Source organism: Pinus tabuliformis, chromosome 7, assembly GCF_031772625.1.
Source record: "Pinus tabuliformis cultivar Carrire ecotype Pingquan chromosome 7, CPIR1, whole genome shotgun sequence".
Lineage (NCBI taxonomy): Eukaryota > Viridiplantae > Streptophyta > Pinopsida > Pinales > Pinaceae > Pinus > Pinus tabuliformis.
Window position 1 is genome coordinate 218,595,084 of NC_142293.1, and position 24,157 is coordinate 218,619,240.

The 24,157-nt window shown below is 38.2% G+C and overlaps 1 protein-coding gene across 3 annotated transcripts in view; it reads left to right on the top strand.

The window, feature by feature from the left end:
- LOC149246640 (pterin-4-alpha-carbinolamine dehydratase 2, mitochondrial-like) overlaps positions 1–20,011 on the top strand; it is a 158,883-nt gene extending 138,872 nt beyond the window's left edge. For all 3 annotated transcript variants that reach the window (XM_089457988.1, XM_089457987.1, XM_089457986.1), the window contains one exon: positions 19,666–20,011. In XM_089457988.1, the coding sequence (XP_089314114.1) occupies positions 19,666–19,757 (92 nt within the window). In that variant the 3' untranslated portion in view covers positions 19,758–20,011. The remainder of the gene's footprint in view (positions 1–19,665) is intronic.
- The last annotated feature ends 4,146 nt before the right edge of the window (positions 20,012–24,157 follow it).

The following is a 24,157-nucleotide window of genomic DNA, read 5'->3' on the forward strand; positions in this document are numbered from 1 at the left end:
CACGATTTTGTTCTTGAACCTGTTAGCAGGCCGGAATCGGACAGTTCTAAACCTGCTAGCACGCCCAAACCAGGCAATTTGTTGGCCCTAAGAAACAACGAAGATCTTGATCCAGGTAGTTTTCTTGAACCTTCTAGCATGCTCGAATCAAATAGTTTGTTGGTCCATGCCTCCTACGATCTGCGGATGCCTTTGTTCCATGCCTACTACAATTTCATCAAACACCACTTAGATGTTCCATTGTCGCGGAGTAGGGAGCTCTCTTTGTGTGCAGATGTTACAGATCTCGCACTTGTCCTGGCTGCGCTTTTGTTCCGGTTGGCAGGTTACAGAGACAACCTTGTTTTTTTTATCAAGACAGGAGGCCTCATGATGGTCAAAAACACATAGGTGCAGGAGGAAGCGGTGATAGATACGGCCTACACCTTCTTGCAGCACATGGGCTTTCTATTGTCGGACGAGACTAACAAGTACGGTGCCAAGAGTCTGGTACAACACTATAAAGAAATAGAAGGAACGCGTAAAATATTGGCATCATTTTTGTCGAAGGGTGATCCAGAAATAGAAGAGTTTCTACAATCTTCGTATTCGTCGAGAAAATTGGCATTGCAACTGTTGGTACGTAAGAACTGCGGGTGGACTTTGAATGTGACCAACCCTGAAAGAGCACAGATTGAAGTTTCCATCTCTGATCTTATCGAAGAACCTGTAGAATACGAGATAATGAATATGGTTGTCATCTATTGGCCAGAGTTGTGTCCACGTGTAGTGGTGAACTGTGTCGAGTCGAATAGATATGGGTGGGAAATGAACAGATATAATGTGCTTGAAATTATTTGGAATGATAATGACACGCAACAGATACGGGCCCACAAGCGCGTGCTGAGCGAAGCATCCCCAGTATTTCGGGCATTGCTAGCCGATGACTATTCCCAGGACACGGGTGGGGTCATCGTAGTTCCAAACATAGGGTTTTCATCATTTAAATCCATCATTGATTTCATCTATGTAGGTGAACTGGTCTCAAACGTCCGACACCAGACGGTTGTAGATATCTATGGGTTTGCCGAGGCGTATCACTCGAAACTGTTGATGCACGTTTGCATCCTCGACATTCTGAAGTATCATCGCCAGGTTCACTCCCTGCCCTGACCCGGCTCCAGCGACGTCTGTTCAAACGACGGCTCTATTCGCATCGGGCACCAAAAAGACTGCGGGTCAACCAGCTATCAAACCCGTCTAGGGCCCCCTCTGATTCGGCGCGACAGTCAACATTGTTCGAACCCGCATTTAATAAATTTAATTTAATTTAATATATATATATATATATATATATATATATATATATGCATAACTATTTTATATATATATATATATATAATAGTTATGCATATATATATATATATATATGTATATGTATATATAACATATATATATTATTTAATTATAATGATAAAAAAAATATTATTAAAAAAATATTTAGATTTAAAAAAAAATTAGTTAAAAAAAAATCAAAAGAAATATTACCGATGAGCTATAAAAGAAGAGGATGGCCAGACTATATACATTGAAAAACCACATACACTAAGTGAAGAAAAACCCAAGCGTTAAAGCTTTGAGGACAAAGCTTCCAAAGGAAGAGGCTATGTTATGAATATAATTCATAACAATTAGATAAATAAAATAAATATTAATATTAAATAATTAAATATTACTTAGGTTAAATAGTCATTAAATTAAGTGAAAAGACATGTCTAAGAGACATGCCCATTCACGATAGGTCACCTGTTGAGGTATAAAAGCAGGGTCCTCATTGTACATTCAAATCATCTCATACATTTTTATATATATTAATAAATTATTATTTTTAAATACCTCTGTGTATTTTTTATAATCAAGTCTACAAGCTATCAGTCCTTCTTGTTTCAGCATAAGTTTTTATGCTACAAATATTCAAAATTTTCATTCCTTTATGTTGGAAATACTGAGATGGGAGGAGGGGGGAATCAATATTCCTTTTCAATTATTACTTTTACTAGTTAGATCACTTATATTTAGAACACAAAATGAACAATAGGAATAAATGCTTTTATTAATATAATCTTTATAATGAATCAAGTACAATGTATATAGGGCTCCAACCCTTGATGAAGACACTAATCTTCAATCTCCCAGGCTCCAACCTGTTGCCAAGCACTAACTTGGACTTTTGTGAGGCTCCAACCTCTAGGGCACGGACCCTGCGTTTAGAGGCTCCAACCCCTAGGGCACCAACCCTTCTCTGGTATAGGCTCCGACTTGGTTTCTTGAGGACACCGATCCACTAGTGCTCCAACCCTATCCTTTCCAAGGCACCAACCTTATATTTGCCAAGCACCAACTTGGACTTTCCAAGGCGCCAACCCTGTCAATTCTGAGGCATCAACTCCAAGGGCTCCAACCCTATAGCTTTACTTTGTCAAGGTATATTTGGTTGTACTTCACGTCTCCTTAAGTCTTCTTCGCCGAGCCCTGTTGTTAATTTATGGTATGTTTTATGCTTAGTGCAGTTTACTTCGATTTCTTCTTATTAGCCACTGTTTAGCAATCACATAAACATAAAGTAAAATGTTGATAGAACATTAATAGATTGACAGAAAACAAGCCAAGACAAGAGACACAAGATGTGGCGGCTAGCCAGGGACAAACCCCAATGCGGGGAAACCCTTTGATCAATTCTTCCTTAATCTTCAATAGTTCAGCAAAGAGAAATAGTACAAATTCAGAAATCTGTAATTTTATGACAGCGACAACAAACCCTAAATCAGCAAAGTCAAATCTAGTCAAACAACCTCGGATTGACCTCTAGTCAACTTTGAAGAACTCGTTCTTCAACAACAAACTTCGGCGACCCAAAACAACCCTTGGTCAATGGTCAAAACAACAGTTAGAGATCAGCAGTCTGCGGTTAGCCCTAACTAGTCAACGTTGGTCAACACTTTGGTCAATGCAACACCCAAACAACATTCGCAGGTCAGCCCTCGGTCAATGCTTCATTTAGCAGCCCAACACTTGGTCAACGCAGCCCTAGAAAAATCAACTTTGCCCTAAAATTAGTCGACGCTGCCCTAAACAGAAAATGCGTCCTTCCTCTTGCACGTGTGAGTGAAGCTGCGCCTTCGTTGGCTCAATGAGATGAGGAAAGAGAAGATGAGTGTTTAGATCATGATGAAATGAGGCACAATGTCTCCTTGCTTTATATGCAACGTTGAGGTAAAGCTGGGGGTGTGCCACACACTTTATCTTGCTGGCCGACCTTGACAAATTGTTAAGTATATACAAATAAATTCATATCTCCATAAATACATGTCGGAATCGGATGATCGTTAGATCAATCCTACACCTCTCGACAAGAGGAATCAAGGAAAAATATCAGCTCTCATAAATAGGATGACCCACTTGGAGTTTGGCCCTAGTTGCCAATTTTAACACTCCCTCTCAACTAGGGAGAACTCCATCTACTAATCCATCTGACCGTCGGTACTATTTCTTCCATCAAATGCACTACCCTGCACTGCTCTGCTTTGCTGAACTATGAAGAAGAAGAAATGATAGAGGATGTATCATACCATCCTCTACTGACCTGAAGTCAGTCCCAGAGAGTGTGTCATACCACTCTCACTGATCCCAGATCAGTTTCATTGATCCCAGATCAGTTTCATTGATCCCAGATCAATGTAGGTTATCCTAGCATAGGGAGTATGGTAGATACAACGATGCATCCATCGATAGTACTGCTATGGTCCCTAACCCCATTTCCCTGCTCATAAATGAAAGATCAGAGAAGCTCAACACCATAAACGAAAGATCAGAGAAGCTCTTGAAATTATCAAACACCCGCATAATCTCAACAGAGACAGTGGTTTGGAAATTAGTGGAAGCTGGCTTCCCCTAATCAGAAAAATTAACCTCCCTCCAGTATAATAATAATAATAATAACTAATTCACTATTAAGCATTTACAAAATTAATTATCATTAATTAATTAATCTATTTATTAACAAAATTAATTATCATTAATTAATTATTCTATTTATTAATTACCCTTATTAATTATTTCGTTTCTTAAATATTAAAATTTCTATTTTAGCATAACAATAATAATTATTATTATATTTTTTACTCTTTCAAATAATAAGTTTAACCAATATTATTCCCAAATTATCAAAAGTATTTTAATAATTATTCAAAATAAAAATATAAATATCATTACTAACATATTTTTTATATATAATTGAATAAATATTAATTATTAAATTCTAAATGCAATTTACTAGGATTTATAGTTTCAATTTTATTCTAAATACAATATTCTTGAATTAATTTAATCAATTCAAATTATGTTCATTTTTAATATTATTAATTCTAATCTTTATTATTAACTATTAGATTAATAAATAATAATTATTAATAACAATAATTTTTTCAATTAGCAATTATTTATTAACTAAACTAAAACCTATTCTAAAATAAATAAATAAATAAAATTGTACCAAACATATATTATAATAAATATAAAAATTAATACAATATTCCTAGATTAATTTTTTTTTTAATTATGATGATTATAATTATTACTACTAATTATTATATTAATTTATGATAAATAATAATAATTATTTCAATTAATATCAATATTAATAAATATTATTGATCAAATATTAAATAGTAATTCAATTTTCTAAAAAAATTTAACATCAACTTTGATCAATTTAATATCATTAATTCTAATTAAAAAAAAAATTTAATTAATTAATTAATTAAATAAATTAATCTGAGACAGCCGACTTCTCATCAAAAATTGAGAGCCGACATTTATCTTTTCTCTCCTCATTACTATTTAAACCTAAAATAAGCTCTTCTTCTATCAAGCATTCAACTTGTCTTGATGATGGATCCCGGTTGGGATTTGAAACGTTGGCAGAAAATGGTTCTTATTGTGGATTCTCCGGTGACTAAGTCGAAAATAATAAAACACAGAGGTCTTAAATCCAGATGAGAGGTACTTCCCATGAGTCCCAAACTGCATGGGTAGGATGCCTCGACAGGAGAACTAATCATCTTGTCCCTAAGTCGCCATGGGGTATCACAGGGGAAGGTTGAACCTTTCACCCTGTACATAGCGCACCACTAGGGGAGGGTGAGTCGCCCTGTGGTCGCATGTCGCTCCAAGAAGTACCCCAAGCCCCCCGGAGCTCCCAGAGCTCAATGTATGCATCATACACGACCCTCATAAGAGGGTCTCTCAACGACACCAAGTCGTTCTCGGAAAGTCAAGAATTTGACCTTTCCCAGGGGCTTCGTCAAAATGTTGGCAACTTGCTCATCTGTACCGATATGTTGGAGCCTTATTGCTTCCCTCTGCACCATATCCTGGATATAGTGGTACTTGATATCGATATGCTTAGAGCAATCATGAAATACAGGATTCTCTGATAAACAAATCCCGCTCTGGTTGTCACATAGGATCACGGTAGTATCCAATGTAAATCCAAACAACTCACTGAAGAGCTTCTGCAACCAGACCGCCTCACAAGAGGCCATATTCGCGACAATGTTCTCTGCCTCAGCGGTGCTCAAAGCCACTGACTTTTGCTTCCTGCTCATCTGGGATATCGAGGCAGATCCCAAAGAGAAACAACCCCCGAAGAGCTCTTTCGGTCCACCACACTTCCTGCCCAATCAACATCACTATATCCATGTAGTCTCACATCTCCGGCAATGTATCTCAACCCATGAGTGATTGTGCCACGAAGGTATCTCAACAGATTCTTGGCACCAATCCAATGTGTGTGGTGAGGCTCAAACATATGTTGACTCAACGTGTTGACTGCAAAACATATATCTGGACGGGAGTTCACCAAAAGCATCAATTCTCCGTTGAGTTGACGATACTCGGTAGCATTTTGTAGAATAGGTCTGGCAGCACTACCGCTTAACTTCTTGAAGTCAAGCTCCATCGGGGTAGTTATGGGCTTGCAGTCCACCATACCGAATCTCTCCAATGTCTTCACCACATATTTTCCTTGAGAAAGGAAAATCTCCCCTGGCTTTTGCTAGACTTCTAGTCGTAGGAAATAGTGCATCAGTCCCAGGTCCTTCATCTCAAACTCAGAAGCCAACTCCCTCTTACATTTGTGAATGAGAGGGTCTGCACCTGTCAGACAGAGGTCATCAACGTACAACACCAGCATGAGAGGTTTGTCATCTTCAGCCTTAAAATAAAGGTTAGGGTCGGCTTCACTCCTAGTGAATCCCAGCTTCATCAAATAGCTATCAATCCTCTCATACCATGCTCGAGGTGCTTGCTTCAGCACATAGGGGGCTTTCTTCAACCTGCACACGTGAGATTCCCAATCATGAATCTCAAATCCTTCGGGTTGTTCCACATAGACTTTCTTTTTGATAAACCATGCAAGAACGCGGTCTTGACATCCATCTGATGTAGGTTCCATCCTTGCGAAGCAACAAGGGCAATGATCGAGCGAATGGTGGTATATCAGGCAACAGGTGCAAATATCTCTTCATAGTCTATACCTTCCTTCTGAGAGAAGCCACGAGTGACAAAACGAGCCTTATACTTTTCAACACTTCCATCAACTCCATGCTTTATCTTGTAAAGCCATTTCGAAGTGACAACTGCTTTGTCCTGGGGTCCGGCAACCACATCCCAGAGATCGTTCTTCATGACAGACTCATATTCCTCAGTCATAGCATCCTTGCATACTTGATGCTTGACAACTTCTGCGAACGATGAAGGCTCATTTTGAATGATCATGCTCATGATGGTCAAGTATCCCTGATACTTGGTCGACTTCTTACTTTCACAAAAAGTCCGCCTGGGTGCAATGTGTCCTTCAGCATCATCAAGTGTCCCCCTGAGCCATGAAGGCCTCTTCCTAGAAGAGGAAGGTTCTTGCGGAGGGGGATCAATAGGATCCATAGGTTCTTCTACATCGGGCATTGTCTCATCTTCCTTTTCCTCTGGTTTCCTGGTGACAAGTTCTCCAAATTTCCTCAATATAGGAAGATTGTCAACTTTGCTAAGAGCCATATCTTTGTCAAAGGTGACATCATGGCTAATCTCGACATCCCGATCACCATTTGCCTCACATTTGGTAGAGCTTTATAATGAAGGTGGGCAAACCTCCGGTGCCATAGTTCGGACTGAAAAGATGTGTCACAAGTCATGACACCCAACGGACTTCCTTTGACATGATATAAAGAGTAAACCCTAAACCCAAGAGTGAAAGCATCTTTGAAATTCTTTTTCCATACACGTACCTTGCCATCGATGAAGGCCACCTTGTAGCCTTTGTCTTCCATTGCCGAAAGGGACACCAAGTTCTTTTTGAGATCAGGTACATATATGACTTCTTGCAAATGAATTGTATTACCCTGATTCAATTGTAGAGAGACGCCTTTTACGGGATATTTGGAGTTGTCCCCAAGAACAATTTCCAAGTTGGTCTCCTTCTCTATCAGATTAGAGAGAGCTTCTTTGTAACCATTGAAGTGCCTTGAGGCACCACTATCAATAAGCCAATTTCCCAGCGAGTCCGGGGGAGCAATAGTAGAGAGGGCCGCTGGTAGATAATATTCATCTTGCTTATTGTTAACAACGTTAGATTCATACCTGGAGTTTCTTTCCTTCTTGGAGGGTTGACCATTTCCCTGATTTTCGTCATTCCTTTTTCCTTTTCCATTGAACCTGCCCTTCCTTTGATTGTTGTTGGAATTGCCTCGGGAGTGATTTTGATCATCGTCATGAGATGTGTCCTTTCTATCAGGGCACTCCCTCACATAGTGGCCAATTTTGTTGCAAATGTAACATCTACCTTTCCTTCCACCTTTCGGTCCGGCCTTTCCCTTAGATCTTGCCCCGAAATTATTTCTCCTTTTAGCATGAGAGGAGAATGCAGCGGGATTGCCTCTAAGTGCAGGCATTTCTTGCTCTTCCATCCTTGTTTCTTCTTGAATGCATCTTGCCATCAGTTCCTCAAATCCTGGGATTACATTATTGTTGAGAAGAGTGGTTCTGAATATATACCATTCAGATGGGAGCCCTCCGAGAGTTGTGATGGTCAGTGCCCTGTCAGAAACGACTTCCCCAATCGATAGGAGATCATTCTTGATCTCGGTGATCCTTAAGAAGTATGCTTGCATACTCTCGTTTTTGCCCTTCTTAATTTCCTTCAGCTTATTTCTAAGGAACAAAACTTGATTTGCATCATTAACTTTAAATAAGCTTACCAGTCTATCGTAGATTTCCTTGGAGGTGGTCAGCTTGGAAACATAGGCCACCAGGCGTTTGTCGATAGAGTCCCAGATGATCTTCTTTGCTTTGACTTCTCCCCTGGTCCACATGTTCCTAGCAGCAGAAGATGCATTTGATGGAGGCTCAACGATTCTGCCTCTCACATGGTCCAACACTTCCCGCTCTTCTAATGTCAGATTGAGAGACATCTTCCATCTGTGATAGTCGTACTTCTCACGGAGCTTTTCTTTAGCGGGGAAGTGCGATGAGGACCCCACGAAGTCTTTGAGATTGCTTCAACAGCCTTCGGTGATTGCTCTTGCTCTTGCTCTTGCTTGGGCTTTGTCTTCACCTTAGCTCTGATACCATGTTAATTTATGGTATGTTCTATAGTTAGTGCAGTTTACTTCGATTTCTTCTTATTAGCCACTGTTTAGCAATCACATAAACATAAAGTAAAATGTTGACAGAACATTAATAGATCGACAGAAAACAAGCCAAGACAAGAGACACAAGATGTGGCGGCTAGCCAGGGACAAACCCCAAAACCCTTTGATCAATTCTTCTTTAATCTTCAATAGTTTAACAGAGAGAAATGGTACAAATTCAGAAATCTGTAATTTTATGACAGTAGCAGCAAACCCTAAATCAACGAAGTCAAATCTAGTCAAACAACCCCGGATTGACCTCTAGTCAACCTTGAAGAACTAGGTCTTCAACAACAAACTTCAGCAACCCAAAACAACCCATTGGTCAACGGTCAGAGATCAGCAGTCTATGGTCAGCCCTAACCAGTCAACGTTGGTCAACACTTTGGTCAATGCTGGTCAACGCAGCACCCAAATACCATGCGTAGGTCAACCCTTGGTCAACACTTCATTTAGTAGCCCAACACTTGGTCAACGCAACCCTATAAAAGTCAACGCTGCCTTAAAATCATTCAACACTGCCCTAAACAGAAAATGCGTCCTTCCTCTTGCACGTGTGAGAGAAGCTGCTCCTTTGCTGGCCCAATGAGATGAGGGGAGAGAAGATGAGTGTTTAGATGACGATGAAATGAGGCACAATGGCTCCTTGCATTATATGCAACGTTGAGGTAAAGCTGGGGATGTACCACACACTTTATCTCGTTGGCTGACCTTGACAAATTGTCAAGTATATACAAATAAATTCATATCTCCATAAATACATGTTGGAATTGGATGATCATTAGATCAATCCTACTCCTCTCAATGAGACGAATCAAGGAAAAATATCAGCTGCCATAAATGTGATGACCCACATGGAGTTTGGCCCTAGTTGCCAATTTTAACACCTGTCAATCTTCATCTTCACTGCTACATCAATGACAACCTGTCTTCATATGAAGGAGTCTTCACAACTCTTCATATTGCCCAAACGGAGTCTGCAAAGTTACCTCATGATGATTTCAACAATGTATCATGATCTTCAATAATGTCTCCAAGATCTGCTGAAGTTTTTCAACAAGATACTTTTAATAGACTGCGCTAAGCCTCAATGTCTGCACAAAAACAATTCTTTGTTTCAAGCCTCTGTTCTTACTGTCCCGGTAACTGCTTCAGGAGTGATTGCTTCAGAGGAGTGATTGTCGTGGTCTGCACTTCTACAGATTAATTCATTTTAGGTCCGAACCTTTCAAAAATTAACCCAGTCAAAAGAATTTCTTTTCCTGCTCGACCTTTGGCTTCCTTCTTTCCCTGTTGGACCTTCGGCTTCCTTTCCTCTGTTCCTTCAAGTTCACGAGTTGTGAACTGTCTCTTCTTTTCTGTGATAGATGCCCGATTCGCTTGCTTGAAGTGAAGCATTTTAACTTGTATTTATACGAGTCTCACCAATAACCAAAAGACATGTTCATTGGGAGGAGAGGCCGACTTATGAGGGTGCACATTAAAATTATATCGGAGGGGCCTTTATCCAATTAAACTTTTTTATTTACGAAAATCATAAAGGATAGGCTATACCCACATTATAATAGATGTCTGGCAGTTCCCACATGCCACGTCATTGCTTAAATCCCGTAATCGCAACTTCATGAAAATCCCGCAATCGCAACATTCAATATCACCGATATAACATTGCCGATGCCCCTATTTCCGACGGAGCGGATGCAATATTATATTAAACTGTTTTTGATAACTCCGTCCGGTCCACAACTCTATTGCAATCGACGATCCGTCGGCTCCACAACTCTATTGCAATCGGCGGTCCGTCGGGTCCACAACTCTATCGCAATCAGCGGTTTGACATCCTTTTGAAACTTGCAATTATTGCGGATGCGATATTACATTAAGTTATGTTATAATGGTGCAACGGGTCCTCAATACCAACGCAATCGACGGATTTGACATGACATTCCTTTTAAGACTTGCGGTACATGACTTCTGACGAGGCGGACGCGATATTACATTAAGGTGTATTATAATAAACTGTTTGGGTCCGTATATTATATCGCAATTGGAGTTTTAATTTGACAAGCCTTCATAACCTGCGAAGATTTTGATAGGGCGGACGCAATATTAATTAGGGTGTTTTATAATGGGACCATCGGGTCCGCAACTCATATCGCAATTGGAATTTCAGTGTAACAAGGCTTCAAGACTCGTGATGCGGTGGATGTGATATTTCAATAGAGGCATATTGTAACGAAATCGTCGGGTCCGCAATGCTCCTCTGATTTCGCTATTTTCTTCCTTTAGCACTTACTCTCGGGTATATGTGATAGGTGTCATTGTTCTTCCCTTTAGCACTTACCCTTGGGCATATGCGATATGCTCTGATAACTCTTCCTTTGACTTCCGATAGCTCTTCTTTGATAGCTCCTGTTCTTGACTTCCAATGGCTTCTCAATGTCTTTCCAATGGCTTTCCTTCTTGGCTTTGTACTACTGTTACTTCACGGATCGGCTTCTCCTTGGCTTCACATCATCATTTAGTATCCCAAAATATTGCCATGTTGACATCAATGACAATCTAGATCAACAATCTCCCCTTTTGTCATTGATGGCAATATTCTTCTTCTCTCCCCGTTTGACATCAATGGCAAAGGAGCGCACAAGGACTCCCCCTGTCGAACTGCTCCCCTTGTCATGGTGCTCTTCCTTTTTTTTACTCAAGATAGAGTGATCGCTGCCTTATCATCAGCTAGTACATTATCCGTTCTTCATGTCTCAAAAGAACTATTTTATCATGGCTTCAATAATGCTGCTCCAAGAATGTCCCAAACAGACCTTTAAAGTTTGCTTTTAACCATGCTCAAGTGTGGGCAACGATGCCTTAAAGATGCTCCACTTCAGTTCTTCCAAATAGACTCCAAATAGCCACACACCAAATGTCCAAGTCCAAGTTTTTATGCTTCTGCAATCCGAATTCTGTTGCCTCCACAGTCAGAATCAAGAGGTCTTCATAGTCCGAATCAAGAGAATTGCCACTGAAATTGTTTTTTCGCTATCTCTCTTCAGATCCGAGTTCCTCTGTATCTCTGTGCTTCTCCTTAAGTCATTGCCATCCAATATTTCAACATCATTGCATTCAGATGAAATGGTGATAGGTTGTGCCTTACTGTTGCTATTTTTCTAAGTGATTAGCATCAACCTGAGCTATTTTTGACTGCAGAACATTCTTCTTTCTATAGTCCTTTTGATGAGTCATATTTTCCTTGTGTTCTTTGCAAGTTATCTCCATTAGCAGATTTTGATATCAATCTGTGACTGTCTTTTAAATTCTTTCTACTGACTAACAACTTTTTGCAATGCTTCAATTATGTTAAATGCTACCAACTACTCTTTCTTGTGCAGTGAACAAAACATTCAAGCTCCATTTCCAGATGTATCAATTTGTTTGAAGGTTGCATCTATTTGTGTCCACAATTTACCTGTTCTCACATCATATCCATGAGCCGAGACTTTCAACTTCTATAATAACAACAACATAGTTCTTTGCCCCATTTCTTTAGCATTAGATGGCCTTCTCTGCTGCTCCAATTTCTGCTTAGTGATCAAGTGGAAAAAATCTTCAACAACAGTCCAATGGATAGATAAGAGATCATGTTCTTTCTAAGGAGTGTTCCTGAGAAATGATCTATGAAAGAATGATTGTCAATATAGCTCATCAAGGATTTCATAGGGACCCTTTCACGGATAGCTTCTGCAATAATGATCAAGAATCACAAGCTCCCCCTAACTGTATGCATGGTCTCTTTTTGGCAGAATCCCATCATCAAACACTCAGAATATTAAGGATATGTTTATCAAGTCAACAACATGTGTTGTTGGCTGGAGAGTTCAAGAGATTTTCAGATTGTATTTGCTTTCTTCTCCATACTTGTGTAACTTTTTTCTTTGGCATAGTTCTAGCTTGAGTAGGTGCCCAAGTCAAGTTACAATCACGTGCCATATGACCAATGTTATGACACTTGAAGCACTCTATGTTGTTTATGAATAAAAATTCATGACTTCTTGCAAAATTGCTTCTCGGAGATTGTCAGGGACCATAATATTTATCTTTGTGATATGCCCTACAATCTTTTGCCATGTGTCCAAAGTTTGTACAAGCATAACAATAACCAAGAAATAAACTTTGGTACCTAGGAGATGGAGATTTCCTTGATGTACTTCTAAAGTCTTTCTGCCTTGAGATCCTTTGATGATAACCATTGCTTCTCGCATCCTTGACATCATTTGCATTTCTTCTTGGAACATGACTTCATTATTGCCTTGAATCTTATCCTTACCTTTGCTGAAACTGGGAGCATCAACATTTCTTTCTGACTTCCTCACATCTTTGTTGTTTGAAGCATTGTCATTCTTGCTTGAGGATTCACCTTCATAGCCAAGACCTGATTTATCAAATGGAGATCTTTGATGGCTGAGCATGTCATCCAAGGCTTGAGAGCTCTTCAAGATTTTGTCCATCCCTTCAACCTTTTTCCTGAGGGAGACAATCTCTTCTTCCAATCTTTCACAATCATTATTCTTCTTAGCAAGTTGTTTCTCAAACTCTTCCTTGATACGTATTGCTTCATTTGCTTCTATTTTAAGGGAGATGATATCTGACTTCATTTTGAAGATTTCTTCATTTTCTTTTGCTAGACTGCTCTCCATTTCTTCCTTGATCCTTGTAGCTTTACATGTTTCGGTCTTGAGAAGGTTGATGAAAATTTCTTCATCCTTTGCTTTTAGTTGACATATCATGGTGTTTCTCTCCTTTTCTGCTTCATCAACCTGTCCTTCTATGATTGCCAATGCTTCCATTGTCTTCTCAACTCCTTGTACTAGCTTTCTTGCTTCTTCTAGTTGAGATTTAAGAGAGGAGACCTCTTCCTTGTATTGACCAATCTCTGCTTCAAGTTTGTTCAAGCTTTTGTGCCTTTGTTCAAGGTGGCTTGACAAGGTATCTTCCCGTTTCTTTGCCTTATCCAATTGATTTGTCATGGATATGACTTCTTCATGATACTTTCTTTTGTTTTGATGAAATTCCTCCTTAAGCTTGGCGAGCTCTCCATCCCTTTCTTGTACTTGAAGCTTGACAAAGTCAACTTCCTTCCTTGTTTGGTCCTGGTCTCCAACTAGTGCTTTCTTCTTCATTTCCTCGTTTTCCTTTTTCAAATTGACAATCTCTTCCATGGCAGCCATCTAAGTTGCCGGAAACGGCTACCCTAACCCCCAAAACGACGTTTTCCCATTTCAGATACGGATCCGGGAACGAAACACCAGAAAAACGCCAGAAAAACGTTTTGGTGCCATTTTTTGTTTTTGGATACGGGACGTTTTTTCAAATGGCGTTTTTGTAGAAAAAACGTGCTGTTTTAAAAAGTTGAAAACGTTTTCTGAATTTGGAAAAATTTTAAACGTTTTACAGCAAAAAAACTGTTTTGAGGTCTGCAAATACCAGATTTATCTGGAAAATTTAATGGGCCGCCTTCACATTACAGCTAAGCACCTTGCCAATCCGCATCGTTTATGCAGCGACCGAGTATGATAAATTGGACGGAACCATGTTAAAACAAGTTATGAGCTCGATATTTCATGGGAGATCAGCTAAAGGGATTTTTTGATATAATTAATGCATCGAGCTTAGAAGGGGCCAAAAAGTATTTCAACGCTACATCTCTTTTCGTTGAACTCTGGTCTTTGAGGACGCGAATACAGGTTCAGTTTTCGGGTAGATATGGTTTACATGAGATGATTTAACCATGCGGTTGACTTGAGCGTTGTAGAGAGACTCGAGAGCCGTCCATATTATGGTGTTTTGGTCAACCTCATGATGGGGCCATCCCCATTATCTAGTATCAAGGGCATTGATGTGGCCACCAAGTCCATCTAATTTCTTCATGTTGTGTTTTGTGTAGGCTCTATTGATCTATTTCGCCCATTTAGGATACTTTTATAATTCTCTCAACGTATGTTGGAATAAATAAAAATAATATTTTATTTTGTGAGGTAGGTTGAACTATTTATAGTTCTTTCCAATGTCTTGTAGAATAAATAAAAATAATAATTCATTTTGGACCTTAATGGCAATAAGCAAATCTTTTTCTGTCTGGAAATCAGTGATTTGTTCTGGTGCAGATGTTTTTATAATACTATGCCATCATGTAGTTTTGATTAACATGTGTTTGTTCCCAATGAAGTTCTTTCCAAGTTAGTAAATTCACTCTCTTGGTTTCCGATTGAGAAACCTCAAACCTGTTCTTGGAGTTATATAAAAAAAGTTAACTACTCGCCATTTTCTTGAAGTTTCATCAACCCTGTTTTATTGTTTTTGGATGTATTAATATATTATGTTTTTCTTTGAGGCACAATTCAAATTTTATCGATCTACTTGCTTACAAATCTCATGTAAACTCTTTAGCGTATATATTTTAATATAAAATCTTTAGCGTATATATTTTAAAGGTATTTTGTTAGTTTACATGTTGAGATTTCTTGCTTAATGAGGGACATTCTTTTGTCTCGTATATATAGAGAGGCTCAAAATTTCAAATAAGTTTCCAAACACTGTCATACACTCAAGAAATTATACTTGGCTGTATCCTTATGGCATATGTTGAATTGATGATGATGAATCATGATAGATCATAGATGATAATCTAGATTCTGAAATATGAATGGTAATATGAAATTCTTATTTTTAAAATATCTATATATATATGTGTGTGCCATTTCCTGCCGTATCGTATCCAGATTTTTTGAAAATTTGCCGTATCCGTTTCAAACCCCGTACCCGTATCCGTTCCCGTATCCGTTTTCTGGTAACTTAGGCAGCCATAAGTTTAGTGAGGAGATCTCTGTCAAAATCTTTTTCATTCTCTTCATCTTCTAGGTCTTCTTTGTCCTTGATGTCATCATTCCTATTTTTAGCTTCCTTGATGGTTTATGGATTTCCTTCTTGCTTTCCATCATCTTCTTGACTAGTGGTTATGGTCAATGCTCCTTTTGAGTGAAGGTCATGAAGTCTGTCCCATATACCCTTTGCTAACGAACACTTTTCTAAATTGGCCTTTATAGAATTTGGTAGCCCATTCAAGATTGCCTTCATCGCTTTTGCATTGTACTCCTTGGATTCTCCATCCATCATGCTATCAACAATCACCGATTTCTAGACTTCAATGCCTTGAGTCTTTAAGAAATTCTTCATTCTTGCTTCCCATATATCAAAGTTTCCATTGAGCAATGGAGCCTTCACAAATTGACTGACTTCAATTTCAGTGGTTGAGGGAGACACATCTTTAGGAGGATTGGAGACTTTCTTCCTTGGATTTTCCATTTGTGTTCTAAATGATCAACCTTCAAGTTGTTAGGCTTTGAGTGAAGGTACTGGCTCTGATACCAATTGTTGGAAACACTGGGGGGGGGTCAATATTCCTTTTCAATTGTTAGTTTTACCAGTTAGATCACTTATATTTAGAACACAAAATGAACAATAGGAATAAATGCTTTTATTAATATAATCTTTATAATGAATCAAGTACAATGTATATAGGGCTCCAACCCTTGATGAAGACACCGATCTTCAATCTCCCAGGCTCCAACCTATTGCCAAGCACCAACTTGGAATTTTGTGAGGCTCCAACCTCTAGGGCGCCGACCTTATCTTCCCAAGGCACTGACCTTGCGTTTAGAGGCTCCAACCCCTAGGGCACCAACCCTTCTCTGGTATAGGCTCCGACCTGGTTTCTTGAGGACATCGATCCTCTAGTGCTCCAACCCTATCCTTTCCAAGGCACCAACCTTATATTCGCCAAGCACCAACTTGGACTTTCCAAGGCACCAACCTTATCAATTATGAGGCACCAACCCCAAGGGCTCCAAATCTATAGCTTTACTTTGTCAAGGTATATTTGGTTGTACTTCACGGCTCCTTAAGTCTTCTTCACCGAGCCCTGTTAATCTTCAGCTTCACTGCTACATTAATGACAACCTGTCTTCATATGAAGGAGTCTTCACAACTCTTCATATTGCCCAAACAGAGTCTGCAAAGTTACCTCATGATGATTACAATAGTGCATCACGATCTTCAATAATGTCTCCAAGATTTGCTGAAGTTTTTCAACAAGATATTTTTAATAGACTGCGCTAAGCCTCAATGTATGCACAAAAACACTTCTCTGTTTCGAGCCTCTGTTCTTACTGTCCGGATAACTAGTTCAGGAGTGACTGCTTCAGAGGAGTGATTGTCGTGGTCTGCACTTCTACAAATTAATTAATTTTAGGTCTGAGCCTTTCAAAGATTAACCTAGTCAAAAGAATTTCTTTTCCCGCTCGACCTTCGGCTTCCTTCTTTTCCCGCTGGACCTTCGACTTCCTTTCCTCTATTCCTTCAAGTTCATGAGTTGTGAACGGTCTCTTCTTTTCTGTGATAGATGCCGATTCACCTGTTTGAAGTGAAGCGTTTTAAATTGTATTTTTATGAGTCTCACCAATAACCAAAAGACACGTTCATTGGGAGGAGAGACCGACTTATGAGGTTGCGCATTAAAATTATATCGGAGGGGCCTTTATCCAATTAAACTTGTTTATTTACGAAAATCATAAAGAATAGGCTATACCCACATTATAATAGATGTCTGGCGGTCCCCACATGCCACATCACTACTTAAATCCCGCAATCGCAACATTCAATATCATTGATATAACATTGCTGATGCCCCTATTTCCAATGGAGCGGATGCAATATTATATTAAACTATTTTTGATAACTTCGTTGGGTCCACAACTCTATCGCAATCGGTGGTTCGTCGGGTCCACAACTCTATTGCAATCGACGGTTTAACATCCCTTTGAAACTTGCGATTATTGCAGATGCGATATTACATTAAGTTATGTTATAATGGTGCAGCGGGTTCGCAATACCATCGCAACCGGCGGATTTGACATGACATTCCTTTTAAGACTTGCGGTACATGACTTCTGACGAGGCGGACGCGATATTACATTAAGGTGTATTATAATAAACTGTTCGGGTCCGTATAATATATCGCAATCGAAGTATTAATGTGACAAGCCTTCATAACTTGTGAAGGTTCTGATACGACGGATGTGATATTAATTAGGGCGTGTTATAATGGGACCATCGGGTTCGCAACTCATATCACAATCGGGGATTTCAATGTAACAAGGCTTCATGACTCGTGATGCGGTGGATGCGATATTTCAATAGAGGCATATTGTAACAGAACTTCGGGTCCGAAATGCTCCTCCGATTTCGCTGTTTTCTTCCTTTAGCACTTACTTTTGGGTATATGCGATAGGTGTCGTTGTTCTTCCCTTTAGCACTTACCCTTGGGCATATGCGATATGCTCCGATAACTCTTCCTTTGACTTCTGATAGCTCTTCTTTGATAGCTTCCGTTCTTGATTTCCAATGGCTTTCCAGTGGCTTTCCTTCTTGGCTTCTTGCTCCTGTTACTTCATGGATTTGCTTCTCCTTGGCTTCACATCATCATTTAGTATCCTAGAATATTTCCATGTTGACATCAATGACAATCTAGATCAACACTTTAGTCTTCCTCTTCTTTGCTCTCCTTCTCTTCCTTGATCGAGTTTCTTGTGGTGGGTGAGTGCTCTTCAAGTGAGGTCGAAGTCTCTTATATATAGGCTTCACAAGGTGTAAAATATCTTGTCATGTGGCCGACTTACTCCTTCATGTAGGTCGACTTGTTGCTACTAGTTTGACAAGGTCTTGAAGGGTTTTTGACTTAAATAAATTTTCTTTAAAATATGTAAATGCCCAAAAGGGTCTTTCATACATGACAATGACTCAATTGACTTGTAGACTCAATGACAAGCCCTAGAAACACTCAATGTGTGCATGACCTAAAAATAAATTTCCCTTGAGCATGAAACCAATGCCTCAAGAATAACAATAATAAATTTATTTTTCTCTTTACAACAAATACATAAAATCATGATTACGTATGTCATTTATGAAGACCGAACCTAGTTACATATTTCAACATGGAGTTGATGTGAAGCTCATAATACTTGAGAAGTCAAACACCAGACTTGCTGATAAGGTCCCTCTAGATTTGATGCTAGCGGATTTTAAAGTGAATATTTGGAAGCTTAATGTGGTGAAACTTCAGATAAGCATTGGTTTACTAGATGTCCACTACCTCAGTAGTAAGATACCTAAGGTTGCAGTTCATCCTGTAGTATACACCAGCACGTGTAAACATACTTTATAATCAACAGGGGCAATAAAGCATTAGAATTAAGGTGACCCACATGTTACAAAGAAACCCCAGATGGAAAGGGAGTCAGGGATGTTGGAGTCAAAGGTTGCATTTATGGCTTTTCATTTAGGATAACACAACCCTTGAAGAGTGTTCCACTTTCATATGGAGGAGCAACTGCAATTTTTGGTTAGAAAGGCATGCATTGCATATGGACAAAGAAGACCATCTGAGAAACACGTTGCATGATTAGTTTATGACATATCTGTTATATCTTAACTGAATTGATACTCTTATAATTGCATGCCTTAGGTAAATTTGAAGCCTCTTTGTACTTTTGAGTCTTGTAGCACTTAGTTGCAATATTTTCATTGTTGAAGCATCTATTGTAAACAGTTTTCTTGTTATTCCTTGTCATAGACACATAGGCTGAACCATAAGAGTGAAAATTAACTTATGTTCAAGCTTATATTATAGGCGTTTACAGAATGTTTTTTCGATCCAATGTTCTGTCTTTGCCCCTATGTAATTTTGTATGTAAGAGATCTAAGTGGGAAGAACATGCAGTTTCACTTAATCCTTTCCCATGAGCATCAGATAGCAACTTTGGTGATCACAATATACCTTCAGTATTCCGATGAAGAACACTGAAAGCAATTTTCACTGTTTTATGGACAGGTGGGTTAACTGAAAACGACTTTATACTTGCAGCAAAAATTGGCTCTCTGGATGTGGAACCGTTTCTAAGAAAGAAAGCTGCAAAGAACTAAACCACAGTGCCCTGAAGAATCACCTTTATTCTATCAGTACTCTGGGTATGGGGATGTATCAAAGTAACTGTATACAGTATTCATACAAATATTTTTGAAATGGGAAATTTGTTCTTGCTGTTTTCAGTAAGAACAATGTTAATAAGTAGCAATTTGCATTGTATTTCTTAAACTTTTGTCTTTGGAATGAAAAACGGGTCATCCTACTGGTATTTAAAAGCTATAATCACAAAATATGTTTTTTATTTGTTTTATCTATTATTATTTGTAATTCCACATATGACCCAAAAATTTGTGGCCTTGCTATACGTTGCTGCAAGTGCAATTAAAATGCAGTTGTCCAAAGACGAGAGAGATTCATGAGCAATTTAGTGCACTCTTCAATATGGTAGCCATGCAAACTAGAAGCAAAATTGAGACAATAATTACTATTTCTTCATTCTGGATGTTTTGTAATATTATATTTTAAATTAAATCTTGTCTTGCAAAAAATTAGGATTGTAGTTGTTGTTGTATTTGTTGTGCACAAGGTGAGATAACCTCGTCTGTTGACATCGAGTGCAGCCTGCTTTAAACAAATAAAGAGCCTTCTACAACTGATGATTTTCAATTTAATTGCTATGGATAGAATAATATTTCCAATTTATGGAGGTGGGGATTTTATAGCTGCCCAAGGCAGAGTATATTGTAATGGCTTTTTAGTCAACTTACTTTGACTTTTAATTAATTTGCAATATCTTGATTTTTATTTATTTATTTTAAATAAAGTTTATGAAAGTTTTGTAAATCTATATGTTAAACTAATCATTTTTAAAATTGTTTTTTTTTTGAAATATAATTTTTTATTTCATGATTGGTTGATATCTATGAAGTGACTAATTTTATGTGGCATAACATCAAATTATCACATACAAAAATAATTTGAAAAACAAAAATTTCTACTGCTGCCCACTGTTCTGTTGCTTGATTACCACTGAATACATTGCCAGAGAGCATTGGATGTGCTGTCAAAAAGAGCTGTGAGCATAAGAAGGACGATATCACTATGTTAATTTATTGCGATTGTCCTGATTGATGAACCAGCATTTTTGTTCATAGTTGGCAAACGTTAAGAGCTATGCTGGATTGTTTCATATATGCTGCATATCCGTTGGCAGCAGGGTGATACAATGTTCAGGTTGATTTAATGTTTGAGTCCGAACAGTTTCATTTATTGGAAATAAGTTAATAATGGCATTATTCTTCATTCATTTGTTTGCATCGGTAATAGCAATTTCCATCTAAGCCGAGAGATCAATACAGTTCCCCGTAGGAAAAATGTGGGCCTCATAATTGGAGTCTCTTGTAGGAGAAAGAAGAAAGATGCCAATTTCAAAAGTACGCGAGAGTTGGAAGCTTATCTGAATAGGCAAAAAGGTAAGTGTGTAGGATTTTCTTTCATATTATGCCATTTTATACCCATCCCAGGACTTCCTAAAGTTACATTCATTGGTATTTACTGATGTAAAAATTCATAATTAGGAGTATTTTGTCCTATTTGAAAATCCTGCATGTAATAAGACAGACAGACAATTTTGATGAACCGAGCAGATGGAATTTGTGATCATTATGTATAATTTTTGATAAAAGAACAACAAATCTAAGCTTGATTGAATCTATACCACTTCAAACTTTGCCTGTGAATGTTTGACGATGGCTTTCATCATTTTCAACAAAATATCCGTATGACAATAATGTCAAGGCTCTGTCCTTCTCCTTCCCATTCGTTTTTCGACTTCATATTAAAAAGGATTAAGACATTGTTTCTATTTATGGGCATTTTTATGCTATGCCATCTCTTGGTATAAGAGAAAATGCCTTCCAAGTTGGCTCAAAGGGTTCAAGGGAACCACATTACTCCTCTCCTTCTCAAAAGTATGTTTCCTCTCTACCCTTAAAAAAGTCTGCCAAAACGACTTAGTAAGAGTAAATCCCATTCTCAAAAGTATGTCTCCTCTCCTTAAAGACTGCCAAAAAAACCCGGTAAGAGTAAATCCAAGACTGTCAAAAAGACTTGGTAAGAATAAATTGTATTGACGTGATGGTCCTATTTGTGGGAATTTTATGCTCTCTTCTCTTGGTATAAGAAAAAATTGCCTTCAAAATTGGCTCAAAGGGTTCAAGAGGAACCACATTACTCTCCTTCTCAAAAGTATGTTTCCTCTCTACCTTTAAAGAGCCTACCAAACAGCTTAGTAAGAGTAAATCCCATTCTCAAGTCTTTCTCCTCTCCTTGAAGACTCTGCCAAAACAGCTTGGTAAAAGTAAATCCCATTGACATGATGTTCTATTTGTGGGCATTTTATGCAATGCTTTCCCTTGGTATGAAAGAAAATACCTTCCAAGTTAGCTCAAAGGATTCAAGGGAACTGCATTACTCGTCTCCTTCTCAAAAGTATGTTTCCTATTTACCCTCAAAGAGACTGCCAAAACGACTTAGTAAGAGTAAATCCAGTTCTCAAAAGCATGTCTCCTCTCCTTAAGATTCTGCCAAAAAGACATGGTAATAGTAAATCCAAGTCTACGAAAAAGACTTTTTACTGATTAAATCACATTGACATGTTGCAGGTGGTTATGACAGTCCTTCCATTAACCATTTTATGTTCATCTCATAATTCAACCGCAAACTTTTAAGTAGACTGTAGATCGACATGAGCTCATTACCACATTCCATAGCCAAAGACCGACCAAGCAATCTGCAATTAATGGTGATGTTTGATAAAAAATAATTTATACTGAGCTATTAAATTTAGCATCATGGAGATTCCAAAAATGAATGGACTTCCTAGATTTGTTAGTGATCTCGTTTATGAACAAACATAGTTTATCAATATTACTCAATAATACAGTTACAGATTACGGATCACTGAATAACATTGTTACGGATTACATATTACCAATTAACATAGTTATGGATTACAGATTACTGAATAACAGTTTATCAATATTATTGATATTGATTGCAGAGATTTAAGTTGAACATTAACCCTGATAAATGACAAATTGGGGCATTTCCTGAGGAATTTGGAAAGGAATAACTGTACATACAATCACAGGGCAGATTCACTGTAAGAAGATGTTGAATTAGGTAAATAAGCCTTTTTGTTAAAAAATTGACCATCTTCATTAAAAAGATAAAATGCATACAGAATTAAATTAATTGCTGTCACTATTAAATTTTAGATGTAGATTCTGATATGAAATACATATTATGCCAGATTTTGGATCTCTGTTTTAAACTAAGAATAATTTTCTGATTATGTCTTGATATATATATGTTTGAAGAAGTGGTTTTCCCCATTAGTGATTTGAGCATCTGAGATAGTTTTGCTCATAAGCAACTCGGGATTAAGTGGAAAGGAAAATTTGGCATGGAAAATACTTTGAGGTAACTAAGGTTACTAGTATTCTCCATGGCAGTGGGCAAGGAGAAGATCATTGTCATTATTGTGCCAAAGCAGCCCATATGAAGTAGCACTGCAGAAAGAGGTTGGCTGACTAGAAGAATAACTAGGGAGGGCTTGTGCAACAGGCTCATGTTACGGAGCAGATAGAGGAGGATTCAGCTTTGTGTGCATTCACAGCCACAACACAAGTAGATCAGCCGTAGTCATCTGTTTGGTTCATCGATTCAAGTGCATCATGCCATTTCACCAACAGGCAGGACTGGTTTACAGAATACAAGACTTGTTCATCCAATGATTTAGTGATCTTTGGTGGTGGGCAAGAGTATACAGTTGTTGGTAAAAGAAATGCCCATATTTCCTTTAGAGGGAAATATGTTGATATTCCTTAGTGTCTACTATTGGCCAGGTATGGTGCTTAATCTGCTTCCAATTAGTTAGATTATGAGGCATTGACCCCATCTAGATGTCAACTTTAGCAATCACAAATACTACATGGTTGATAAAGAGACCAAGAAGAATGTTGCTTGTGGTGTGTAGGACCATAATTTATTTAGATTGGTGGATATTAGATAGGTTAGAGAGCATACACTAGTAGCTAAGAGTGCATCAAATATCAACATATTGTGCCTTTAGAGGAATGCACCTCAACTTGATCTACCTCTCTCAATTGGCACAAGAAAAATTGGTAGATGGACCTGTTGCACTCAAATTGTCAAAGTTCTGGGGAAGTGGAAGTACCAACTTTTTCAACAAGAATCAGATCACATATCAGCAGTCCGTGTGTCATGGTCATCCCATTCTGTAAGTTATATATTGTAAATGATCTTAGTAAATCTTTGAGTATATGTACCAACCTAGGTAAGCCTATAATTTGATGACGAATTCCATCCTAGGAGGGTTTTTAACCTTCACTGATTCCTTGTGTTTTTCGACACGGCTAATCAAAAGAGTTTT